Source organism: Triplophysa dalaica, chromosome 7 (genome assembly GCF_015846415.1).
Source record: "Triplophysa dalaica isolate WHDGS20190420 chromosome 7, ASM1584641v1, whole genome shotgun sequence".
NCBI classification, from domain to species: domain Eukaryota; kingdom Metazoa; phylum Chordata; class Actinopteri; order Cypriniformes; family Nemacheilidae; genus Triplophysa; species Triplophysa dalaica.
Window position 1 is genome coordinate 23,113,820 of NC_079548.1, and position 12,537 is coordinate 23,126,356.

Genomic DNA, 12,537 nt, shown 5'->3' on the forward strand with positions numbered 1-12,537 from the left:
TCTGTAACCAATCTACATGCAACCCGCCTGCAGATATTTCATCGATTGTAATCCTATGGGTTAACTTTAAAGGGTCTATAATTCAAATGATGTACAAATCTGTTCAGTACTTGACGGAAATAAAAAATTCATCACAGTCGAGACAGCTTTGCTAAATATAGCGCACCGAATTGCGTTCGCATGTCACCTTAATAAACGAGAGAACGACTTTGCGCATTTAAAATAAATGCCGTGAAATGAGAAACCACGGAGAGCAAAGGATCTTGGGTACAGTAACACCTGTTGCGGTATTTGACATGGTTTATTTGCTATGGCGGAGAGAAAACGCATATTCAGGGTACATAATGATGTAATAAAACTCTATGATATGTACATGCTGGAGTCAAATTAATTGTGCTGTCGCATTCAGTTTCTCGAATCCAATCCAATGCAGACCTCATGCTGTCAATGATCTCTAACGCTCTGCCCCCAAGTGGATTCATATGAAAGAGCATGCCTAATACATCTTCATGTGAAGCGTATAGATCCTCAAAGCCTTTTAAGCCTTTATCGTAGTCGATGGTGTTTAAACAATACATTTAATGAGCTTAATATCAGTGACCCTTGTCATTATTGTTTTGTTATGCTGCAGAAAGCGTAGATGCGCAACGGATACCATCAGAAGTCGTTTAAAAGAAACACCTGCATGTGTTCAACTCAATTCAGACATTCTTCGCTGCTGGTAAACAAGGTTTTCTTTCAATTAATCACGACAGTATTTTACTGAGAGAAACGCTTCTAACGAACCGAAACGTGGTGGCTGTAAATACATGATCTCGCGCGCAAACCGGCGTTATGCGACCACTTCCGGAATTCGTACACTAGCCTGAGGCTGCGTCCAAGGCCCTGTCCTAAATGGCGCACTCCGGTCATGTGGACCTCTTCTGAGTCCACACTTGGTGAAGTCAGGAAGTCCAAACCTATAGGGCACTAGGCACGAGTCACCAAGGGTACATGGGAGTGCATTTTGGGACAGATTTGAGGTCGTCACACATCTAATCACTCTCGCGGTACTTTGTTGTCATTCGCTGATCAATCTACGCAGTGCCGCGTGAAGTCGATCACACTTGTTGTCCCGTTGTAGTTATTTGGGACAGGAGCTGCCGGTATGTTCTGTATTTCATATGTTGATATGCCACCCGAGCAATAGATACTTATGTTTGTAATGCATTCATTTGTCATGACGTATGCATCTGCTTATTTATTTGTACACACTATCTTATGTATACACTTCTTAATATACATAAATGTTGTTATTTAATATTTCTCTTTAATACAGAAGCTGTGTTGTTTAGCTTTACAGAGCCCAGAGACAACTACAAATATACAATAAAACATGGCTTATTACCTTAAGTAAGAAAATGCACAGCATTAAAAGTATTTATTCTTGAATAGCTGGCTTAATAAAAATAAAAAAGCAATAATGTGAATAAGTTACTAATCAATACATTCATTTAGAATGAAAAAAAATACATTTAAGAATGTATCCGTCATGTTTACGTAAATGTCTGACATCCACGACACTCCTCACATCCGTTCTGTGATTGGGCGTTCGGATGGATTCCTGGGCAGGGGACTTCAGTGGAGTCTCCATTAATGAGGGCTTCACCCAAGACCGCATCGAGGGCACAGAGTAGGCGCTCGCGGGCAGACTTCTGAGCGCTTAAAAGACAAATGGGACACCCTGCGGATTCGTAGACTTGACGAGCACGCGCGATTTAGTCCACGAGACCGCAAATCCACTTGAAATGCGCCATTTGGGAAAGGGCCCATATACCCCCAGTTTCGGTCTTTGCACATGAACGCTTGACTACTTTCTTGACGTATTTCCTGTTTTTGGCCCTAGTGGGCGTGAAGATGCAAAGTGAGCATTAAGTATTTCTCACCCGATGGGACGCACTTATAGCAAGTGCAAACATATAACGTTAATTGATGTGGTGTTTCTAACTATGAGATTAAAATGAGTTTTACTAAATACATAACTCTTGAGTTTTCACCAATAAAATATGTAACATTACGTTTTACTTCGAAATTATATGTAATATCTAATTATATAGTCAAGTAAGATTTACTTTTAAAGCGCTTTATTTGTATTGTATCGAAAGAAAATCACTTAGCCAAAAATAGAATAAATAAAAATATAACCTTAAAAAGTAGTAGTATAACAAACAGTAGAAATCTTTCCGCAACATCTGGCGAAACCCGAGCAAAAAGTCTCATAATTCAAATCTCGAACGTGATGCACGTTGGGATGCGCTTAGCCTTAATACCGCTCCGAAGCGGTATTCAAGATAGTGTGGGTTTAGTGTGCGTTAAGCGCACTGTCCTTTGGCATTTTAAAGACATTGGACACACTTGAGCTCTTCCTTCCTGTCGCGTGCACGCGCTCTTAAGTGGCCAAGACCGCAAGTGGGTTTTTTCGGACGCAGCCTCGGTAACGTTAGATCGTGCACTTCAGTGTTTTTGTCGCGTCTACACCGGACGCGAAACGACAAAATATATTAGAACCCATTATAATTTAACATTTTGGGATTCGGTACATAAAAGTTTGAATAAAACATTTTATTTACAGAGCAAATGTTTAACATGTTTAGAAAACGTATGGTATGTTAAAACAAAATGCATAAAAACTGCACAAAACCTATAAAAATCTAGCCGCCCTAGGCCACTCCGTTAACAGTGATGTTTACTGATTGTAGCGCCTCTACAGCCCAGCTGGGGTACTGCTCACTGGACGAGAACATTCTCTTCATGAATGCTTTCACAAACTCTGGAAACCTCTTCTCTATGATGCTCTGACGTACCGATCGCATGAGGGTGAGCTAAGCAAAGACAAATGTGGACAGAAGGAAATGAAGACACAACACTAAATGCAGTAAACCTGTAAGACTGGTTGATCATTACCTGGTAGGAGATGTTATGGATGGTTATGTGATGCATGGCTGCAGTATCACTCTTAAACAGGGCGTGGAGGTAAGCCCGACTGTGTCTGTGGTTTTGTTTAAGGAATGGAAAAAAAAATGTTTAGGTTTGAAGGAGAGATTATAAACATCAGCATATTGATCCAGAAGTTCAACTGAGATATCAAACAAGATGCCAATACCTCCTGCAGGTGGGACACTGGCAGTCAGGGTCGATTGGCTGTAAATCTTTAGCATATTGCTTCTGTTTAAGCTGCAGCGATCCCCAGGGAACCAAAGCGGAGCCAAATCTCTGAAACAGCATAAAAACTAATGTCAGAAACAGCCTCAGTAAAAGAAACAGAATACTGATAAGACTTGACGTGCAATACTGGAAGGGTATTGTCAATTACCAAAGTCTTGATTCTAACATGTCAAAATGGGCAGAAGCTCTTAAAATGTGCTTTTGAAGAAATTTAAATTCTGCGTTTTATTAAACATTTACAGATTTAAATAGCTGGGCGATATTTACGCATTTGCTAAAATAAGGATTGAAGTGTGATTATTTAATAGAACCTTACAGTCATGGCTAGTATAAGTGCTTAATGTTACAAAAACACAAACCTGGTACTCTAATGGCAAACTTTTTGGAAAACTTAATGGCCAAATTGAATCACTTCATTGAAGCTCACTTCTCAAACTTTCTGTATTTTGTATAACCAGAAAGATAATATGAATATTATATTCCCCAAATATAAAGAGTGTGAAGAGAGATCCATCACTTACTGCTGTACGAGTTGGGAAAACACAGTCAAACATATCACAGCCCAAGGCAACACAGACCACCAGATCGAGTGCATAGCTAAAAGATATTTTAAAGAAACAATTAAGATCAAATACTGACAAATAAACACTAAAAGCACTAGTAAATGATGTCGTCGACCTTACCCAACTCCCATGAGGTAACGGGGCTTTTCTCTGGGCAGGTGGTCTGTGCTTAGAGTCACCATCTTCCAGAAATCATCCTTTTCCTCTCCCCCACTCAAACCCCCGATGGCAAAGCCTGGTACATCACGCTTTGTCATTTCTGTGTGAAAAGCAAAAATTTTTATTCTCAGGAGAATGATGTTTCAAATGCACCCTGAGCAGAACATGCAGTCTTATATAAAGTACCCAAATCTATTCTCATATAGGGTTTATGTTAATTGCTATTTTAACGGTGATATAGCACTCACACCACTAAACCACAATAGACATCAAAATTAATGTTGGGTTTGAGTTGATGTTGAATGATGACACCCAGTGCCCACCATCTAAACAGGCCTTGCGCAGTTTGGCATCAAGTCCCCCTTGTATAATAGCGAACAGGTTCTGTCTGTCTGGATTCTTGTTTGCTGCGATGCAGCGGTCCAGCCAGCGCACGGAGCGGTGCATTGCCTCTTCCACCCGCGGCCCTTTCACCGTACTGCTGACCACATCATCCAGTTGCATCATGATATCCGAACCTGCACAGATTGCAGAGAATAACAGTCCACTGGGGCTATTATGTCATGAATAAGAATCACTAGAATGTTCTGTCCTGGCTGAGAGATAATGATATGCAACATGTCTCATACCCAAGCTGTTCTGTATGGCTATGGATTGCTCAGGGGTGAGGAGGATTTCTTTGCCATCATACGGCGAACGGAACGTGACCCCCTCCTCTGTTACTTCGGAAAGTTCGACAAGAGACACCATCTGAAAACCTCCGCTGTCCTAGCAACAGAAATGGGGAATGAAACTTTAGGGGGTGATGGTACCAAAGACAAATGAATCATAACAGACTATAATGGCGAAGATAGCTTGCCCATGCCTACCGTTAAAAGATTTCTTTTCCAATTCATAAATCCATGTAATCCTTTGGCTTTCTCTATTAACTCAGGACCCTGTTTGGACACATACAACAACGGTCAACTAAGTTTCAAACATAGTGCAGATTTCCATGTTTATGAGTTCTGACACATACCGGCCTCATACCCAGATGATACGTGTTTCCCAGACATATGTGACAGTCCAGATCCGCCAGCTGGTCTGCAGTGATTCCCTTCATGGTGCCCTGGGTGCCGACCGGCATGAACACCGGAGTACTGACCGTGCTGTGGGGAAGAGTAAGAGTGCAAGCTCTCGCCTTACTTACGGGACACTCCGCCACGATTCGAAGAGCAAGAGGAGCAACAGATGATACAGCTTTTAACGATGCCATACTGGATTCACTCTCATGCATGTTCGCCGCTATGGGCGCCGCCATTTTGAACAGTGTTTATTGAACAACACCAGGAAGTGACTCAAAGGTCTCTCATGAAAGTCGAATCCCGATTTGCAGCAATATTTTTCAATTGTTCTTAAATAATGGCTAACATTCTTCTGCTAAGAGTCAACTATTTACGATCAAGGGCCCTAAACAAATTTATTTTGTGTTTTTGTAGGAAATAAAGGCGTGTTTGACTTCATACTGCGCATACTAATCACCATTTGACATTAAAGTACCGCGAGATCAACTCGAGAGCAAACTGCACCTTACGGTCTCTAAACGCTCTCGCGGTACTGTGATACGACGATCAGAAGGCGCAGCGCCGCACTAAATCCCAAATGCTTAATATAATTCAATGCGATTTATTTTTTAAATATTAATACGTTTTTGCATTAATTTTACTATACAATATGAACTCAATTTTGACTTTGCGTTCTAGCTGAAGATAATAAAAAAGTTTATTTGAGGCTTAACTGACGGAGATTTCAGCCATCTAACACCTTTGGCTGTTACGGCTTCAACGTAAGCTTAGCCAATCGAAAGCAAGAATAAATCCAAAGTGGGCCTTGAGGACCAATCAGATCTTTGACAGGAGGCGGGACTCGCGTCACCGGTGGAGGTCGGATGTCGCCTGACCGGATGATAGCGAGAAGTTTTGTTTTGTGAGTTTACGAACGATTGACCCTCAGACCAGTAAAAGGATCTTAATGTATGATCTGTAATTCGCGATATATGACCGCCAACCAATGTTTTATTAATGATTTGTTTGTGACGGACTAAACTGAAAGTGTTTGAAGGGTGGAAACTGAACAGTTGTAAGTAACCCGAGCGACTTGCTGCTGTGAGCCCGTTCCTGCGCGCGGAGAGACGGTCAGAAACCATGGGCAACCGGGGGATGGAGGATTTGATCCCCCTGATCAATAAACTTCAGGATGCTTTCAGTTCCATCGGCCAAAGCTGTAACTTAGATCTGCCGCAAATAGCCGTGGTTGGAGGACAGAGTGCCGGAAAAAGCTCCGTGCTGGAAAATTTCGTCGGCAGGTTGGTTATCTTACTCGTTAACTTTACGCATCAGTTCACACAATCACTGATCACAGCATTTTCAGTATTTCAGCTGATAGGCGAACAGTCGTCTCGTTTGTTGCTATTCAAGCTGCGTTTGTGTACTCTTTGGTCGATCTATTGACTTGGATATGGGGTCATTCACTAACGCGAGTTGCGCAAGTAGCGTAAAGGACGATCTTCGCCATTCATTGAAATGAATTGGGCGTTAGTGAGACCGAAGCGCAAAATGGGGAAGTTGGCGGTATGGTGCGGACACAGATGAAGTTATATCGCGTCTTTGAGAGCTTCATTGTGGCACAGTGGGGAAATTTAACCACGCAAAAACGTATAGCTATGTTTAAGCCATCAAACGTATTTCCTTGTTTTGAGTGGTAATGTGTATACATGTATCGGATGACTCTGACACTTGTCTGAACATTGACGTCATGCACTTGTCTACGTGACCTTAATGAAAAGTCCTCCGAAGATAATACCATGTTTCTTTTTATATTTACAATATGATGATGTGCGATTAGCATATTTATGTTATTAAGATGACACTCAGCTGTGCTTAGAATACATTGTAACATGGCCAGAAACTAAGTAGTCTCTAGATATTTTGTTGCATTTCGTGACAATGTGTACAGTCCACATTCAACCAGTTAAACTATTAAGCACGTGTTTAAAATGTATTTTCTAATGCAACAAATGCATTTTTATACATTTACCCAAAAGAAACATCAACCTAGAAAAAAAACTGTAGAAGCCAGACATTCTAATATATTTTTTTGATCCTTTTTTTGGTCATTTTTGGGTCATTATTGGATAGGAACCAATAAACACTATAAGGCATTAGACATGGCCCAAAGTACACAACCTAAATAAATAAAAAATAGAAATTCTAGAATAAATATGGTTTGTTGTCAAATACTACGATCATTTCTTTAGGCAGAAAATTATAAAATTTTCCTTTTGATTTTTTTGGGTGACGTATCAAATATGTAGAATATGGAGCCTTATTTAAAAATAGCAAATATGTTAAAATACCAGGTAATATTATAATATAGTAATATTATGAAGTTGTAAATGGCAATGTCTGTGCTGTGTAGAGAACCAAGATCTTAAAAACCAAGAAGTAAAATATCAGCAGAAATAATCTTTATATGTACAGAAGTCGAGGAACCTCCCTCGTCCTGTTCTGCTCGACCTTGGGTTTTGTTCAGCGCAGGTAAAGGTTGGTGTAACCACCTGTTTTGCAGTATTCATTGGTCATGGCCACACCTGCATCAGACAACAGGCTACAGCACCGATAGATCATCTAAATCAGACTTATTCAATTTCTTTTAAAGCTTCAGACAGGAAGAGAAAGTACGACTCTGGCTGGAGATGATTGACAATATTTTTACATCGGGTCGTTTTGTGGTCTGCACATTGCTGCATTCATTTCCATCAGCATTCATCTTAGTATGACTGTTTTGTCTCCCGGTGAATTTAAATGAATTTGGTCTTTAAGTTAAACAGTGGAGAGAGTATAAGTCCGAGTAATTGGCTCGAATTTGTTGCTGTTTCTCATGGATGCAGATGTTTGAGAGCTTATGAATGCATTTATTAATTTTCCTTTCATCATTGAAGTTAAATATTAATGACTGATGTCCGCCAATATTTGTGCAAATATAGTGTTAAAAATAATGTTTATTTAATTTCTGCAGTTTTGCGTGTCTTATTGCACAATTGTATTGCATAAAGTGTATTATAGCTTGCACCATGCTGTCTAGCAGTTGGTTTCAAAAACAAGTAACAAGTAGATTTTTACAGGAACCCTTAAAGGGATACTTTAACCGTGTTGCTTGTGTATGATTGCCTTTGGACATTGTGAAGCACTTTGGTCAACCATGGTTGTTTTTAAATGTGACATTTGACTTGTTCCATATCTGTATAATTTTTTCTTCTTCTTATGAACACAGAGAATGATATTTGGAAGAAAGCTTATTACCAGACAGATTTTGCCCCCCGTTGACTCCCATAGTAGGAAAAGTTACTTGTATCATTTTTTTTTGTTCTGTTGAACTTTAAAGAATATATTTTGGAGAGTGTAGGTTCTGGGGCACTTTTGACTGCCATTGAATTTTTTCCTACTATTGAAGTCAATGGGGGGCAACATCTGTATGGTTATAAGCATTCTTCCAAATACATTTATACAGATTTGGAACAACCTGAAGGTGAGTAAATGATGACGTAATTTTCAATTGTGGCTGAAGTATCCCTTTATCTCTCTAAAACAGATAGGAATGCTCCTCATTTGTATTGTTGTGCTCCATCTCTAGAGGGTTCAGTTTTCCTGATGGAACAGGATACTAAGCAACATAACCTTGGATTTCATAATCGGGTTGTTGGGCAGGTTTACCCATTACAGAAAACAACAATCAGTGTGAGAGTGCTCTGGCAAACAGTAGAAATGAGACATTAGCGTCAACTTATGCTGTATGTACCGTCCTAAACCGCAAGCATAAAGACCTGCCTTACGAGCTTATTTTAGGGCTGCAAAGTTTAATTTGACAAATATTGCAGTGACGATTGGAACGGTGATGTAATTTCATCTCATATCGCTGCTTAGTATCTGAGCAAACAAAGAGGCATAAAATCACATGGAAACAGGAGCTTTAATGTTCAGTCATGTATGGAAATGAATGTGTTTGTCTGATGAAGTCACGTTTTGCCCATGCTAACGTAGTTCTCTTCCTCACTTTTCAACTTTTTTTCGTACAAAAAAGTACAAATGATGTGCATATCCCCATGCCTGTGGTTTTTATGGATGTCACATTGTTACGTAAACAATAAAAATTTAATTGGCATCAGTAACATTTATTTTTGTTGAACCTCTTGAAGCACTTTGTGTTCACACACGGTGGACGTAAGTAGAATAAAGTAAACTGATTACAAGCGAACCAAACGGACAGGTTTGTGTTATGGCCTCAGGCTCTGTAAACAGAAAGTGATCAAGTGGTTTGATCTCCACCTGTAAATCATTTTCACATTTTCCTGTGCTTGAGAGATAGAGTATGTGTGGTTAAAGTCACTTTTATTGACGTTTTCCGTAGTTTCTTTCCATATTCACGAAATGTATTGTTGTTGTTTGAGCCATTGTTCTTCATGAAAGCTGTAATACATCTCTGTCAGTCACATGATTGTTACGTACGCCGTTTCTTCTGTGTTTCGGTTATGCATTTATGATACGGGTGTTGTTGAAAGGCTGAATCATTGTTTGAAATTGCACATTATCACACCCACATGCCAGCCCTGCAAAGACTGTTTTCCTGAAGGAGACTGTTCATTGCATTCATCATCCGTAATACAAAGCACAGAAAAACCTGGAAAATCAATGAATTGAGTGAGAACTTTACAAGTTGGGTATCTTTTAAGGCGGTTAACGGGATAATTTGCCCCAAAATTGAAAATCCTTTCATCATTATTGGAAAGACACCCTTGTGTCTTTCCAATCCTGTATGGCTTACTTTTTCTGCAGAACACAAATGACATTTTAAAAGAATGTTGGTGACCATAAAATCACATTTCTCAAAATATCTCACATTGAAACATTTCAATCACATGAGGGTGACTCAGTGATGACAAAAGTTTAATTTCACTAAAGCATCAAAAATTCTCTTGTGCTACAAGCGAAGTTTAAGGAACTTGATTTGTTTCATTGGCTTTTTGTTCTTCGACTCAAGGGAAGAGTGTGCAGGTGGTTTACCTCGAAAGGGCCGTGTGACACAGATGTTATTATTTGAAATCAGTCTCTGGGGACTGAGTTCACTCAAAGCATGACCTGTTTCATGGGTTTTACGTGCTTTACTGTTCTTACTGTAGACATGCCCGAGTCATGAAAAAGAGAGGGTCCGGAAGAGTTTTCAAGACGGAAAAAAAAGAGAATTTATAGAACCACAACACTTGCGTGACCACCTTGTATGAATGACTAGCCACTCATCTGGGACTTTGATATGAGGCAAATAAACAAAACCTGTTCAAATATAATATAAACAAAAATCCCAGACATATTATCAGCGCAGTGATACCTTAACGCTTTAGCATGCTCTCTGACCTTCTGCTAGGCTTTTATCCACCATACCAACATGTAGACAGCTGGGAGTTAAGAAACAAAAGCACTATTCATTTCACGGCACAATCTGACCTCAGTGTACATTAGTAAGTTACACATATTAATGAGCCAGCTTCATCTGCATTTCTCCTTAATGCTTTACAATGACAGGCAGACTGTTGGTCAGAATTCATCTTGCAGAACTGGATTTTCAAGATCTTTCACTTGATTGGTGGGTAGAACTGGCTGAACCAATCACAGATCTGAAATGAAAGAGGCCAGTGGCTCCATCTCGGCTGTTTATTGTGCCTGATGTCATTGTTCGCCGGTACTTTCGCTATCTGGCTTTGCCGTCTGCTTTAGGAGGGGCTGTTATTCAGTTAGTGAGTTCTCTATAGGAGGAGCAAGGCTGGAGAAGATTATGCCGAAGGCCATTCTGTGAGAAATGTATTGAGGAAACTGCCGGTTAATTATTAATGGAGAGAAAGCATCTTGAAAAGCAAACCGCTTACAGCCCCTAACCGAAAATGTACTGTGGAGGTACCATGGTACAGGGAAAGCACGACACGTGTGTAAAAATTATATTAGTAATGAGTAATGAAAGTCAGCCTGCGATAAAGGCCATATCACAGACACTCTATTACTCTATTATTCGAACCAAATACAACCAAAGCAACGTTTATAAGCAAATAAATTGTTAAATTAATATCTTTACGATTTAATTACATATGTAAGATAAATAAAGTAATGAAACGAACTTAATAAAAAATGGGAATGTAAGCGATTCACAATAGTGATCTCACGATTCAATTTATATTCACAAAATGAGCAGAGAAATTTAAAACTGCCCTTTTATTATTTCTCAAATGGTGCACATTTCTTTGTAAACAAAAATATATTTTATGTTAAATAAACAAAACTAAACTGTCATTTTGAAACTAATTCCAAAGCAAATAGAAGATTTTAGATTTTACTTAAAAAGAAATATCTGCATATCTACTTAAAACCAAGCAGCCAATGCTGTTCAAAAAATCTATTGCGATTCACGTAACATCTCAACCGACATGTATCATCACATATAATCCGGCTCGTGGTTATCGTTACTTTCCTGATATAAAAGATATAAAATTCTTGACCAGTGTTTACATCTTGCAAAGTGATCTATTCTATAGTTCTGTATGCAAATAACCTCTGTTACTGACTTCTGATTGGCTGACATTCAGTGTTGTTGTTCATCAGTCAAGGTTTATCACTTGCTAATGCTCGAAAGACTGTGGTTAAATAGTCCAGATTGCACTTTTCTGTTCTTAATATTTCCTGCCAGAGATTTTAAAAGGAGACAGAACTTCACAGAGAAGATTTTCATATGCTGACTGTAATTCTGTGCTTGACCATCCGTGCCATCAACATGGTAAAACCTCTTTGCAGAAGTTGCGACTCTCTTCTTCCCCATTAATGCACCACCGTTATGACATTCACCACCTCCGACAATAAATTTCAAGGCAATAACTGTCTGACCTCGAATCATCTGTTATGGGTAATGTTACAGTTATTGCGTGTAATATTAAAGTTTCTGTTCTAATCTGAGGGACATGATGTGTTTGTGCTATCAAAATGCCTTTTATTTGTTGAATATGTGTCAATTACTCTTTGATAGGCTGTGTTTAGCATCTGTACATCCACAGAAATGTGTGAACCCCTTAGATTACAGGAGGTCTTTGCCAGTGTTATTTCTGTACCAGTTGTTGCAGTAAACTGAATTGCTTGAAAATAATACTGTTTTCAACCATTTTAGACCCCCAATGCGTTGAGCTAATGCTTTAATATCCGGCAAACAAAATACTCAAGCTAAAAGAATACAATTTCAGGTGTAAATAATACGTTTAACATTTAAACGGATAGGTGACATAAAGGTTCACCCTCATGTTGTTCAAAACCTGACTCTTTTTTTGCCCCCTTGGAACAGAAAATGAAAATATTTTGAGGAATGTCTCTGTGCACAGCAAAATCGAAAGTGTTAAAAAAAGTAAAATTAACCATCACAGTGTATATATAATCCACACTTCGACATTGTGGATTATATACACTCTGAGTGTTAATGTGACCTTTTTTATCATTTGTTTTGTTTGTTTTTTGCTGTTTTTTGCTCACGAGATGTGTTCTGGTGT

At 39.1% G+C, this 12,537-nt stretch overlaps 3 protein-coding genes across 8 annotated transcripts in view; 1 reads left to right on the forward strand and 2 right to left on the reverse strand.

The window, feature by feature from the left end:
- The window catches only part of LOC130426475 (potassium channel subfamily T member 2), a 75,395-nt gene extending 73,735 nt beyond the window's left edge, over positions 1-1,660 (reverse strand). The window contains exons 1-2 of the mRNA XM_056753280.1: positions 1,553-1,660; positions 866-969 (exon numbers count right to left, since the gene is read on the reverse strand). Coding sequence (XP_056609258.1) covers positions 866-969; positions 1,553-1,660 — 212 coding nt within the window. The remainder of the gene's footprint in view (positions 1-865; positions 970-1,552) is intronic.
- qtrt1 (queuine tRNA-ribosyltransferase 1) lies at positions 1,393-5,703 on the reverse strand. The gene is made up of 9 exons (XM_056753248.1): positions 4,945-5,703; positions 4,796-4,864; positions 4,556-4,694; positions 4,250-4,444; positions 3,888-4,026; positions 3,726-3,801; positions 3,143-3,252; positions 2,944-3,028; positions 1,393-2,861 (listed from the first exon to the last, which is right to left on the reverse strand). The coding sequence occupies exons 1-9, from the start codon at positions 5,224-5,226 to the stop codon at positions 2,700-2,702; spliced, it is 1,257 nt and encodes a 418-aa protein (XP_056609226.1). The 5' UTR covers positions 5,227-5,703; the 3' UTR covers positions 1,393-2,699.
- Positions 5,704-5,836: 133 nt separating this feature from the next.
- The window catches only part of dnm2a (dynamin 2a), a 38,230-nt gene continuing 31,529 nt past the window's right edge, over positions 5,837-12,537 (forward strand). For all 6 annotated transcript variants that reach the window (XM_056753473.1, XM_056753472.1, XM_056753475.1 and 3 more), the window contains exon 1: positions 5,837-6,270. In XM_056753473.1, coding sequence (XP_056609451.1) covers positions 6,110-6,270 — 161 coding nt within the window. In that variant the 5' untranslated portion in view covers positions 5,837-6,109. The remainder of the gene's footprint in view (positions 6,271-12,537) is intronic.

What these genes read in the sequence shown, in the direction of transcription:
- qtrt1 (XM_056753248.1), bottom strand. Translation starts at nt 5,226, where the DNA reads ATGGCGGCGCCCATAGCGGCGAACATGCATGAGAGTGAATCCAGTATG. An exon ending in CGTTACCTCATGGGAGTTGG is followed by an intron (nt 3,802 to 3,887) that starts GTAAGGTCGACG and finishes AATATCTTTTAG; the next exon opens with CTATGCACTCGATCTGGTGG. An exon ending in TCCATAACATCTCCTACCAG is followed by an intron (nt 2,862 to 2,943) that starts GTAATGATCAAC and finishes GTCTTTGCTTAG; the next exon opens with CTCACCCTCATGCGATCGGT.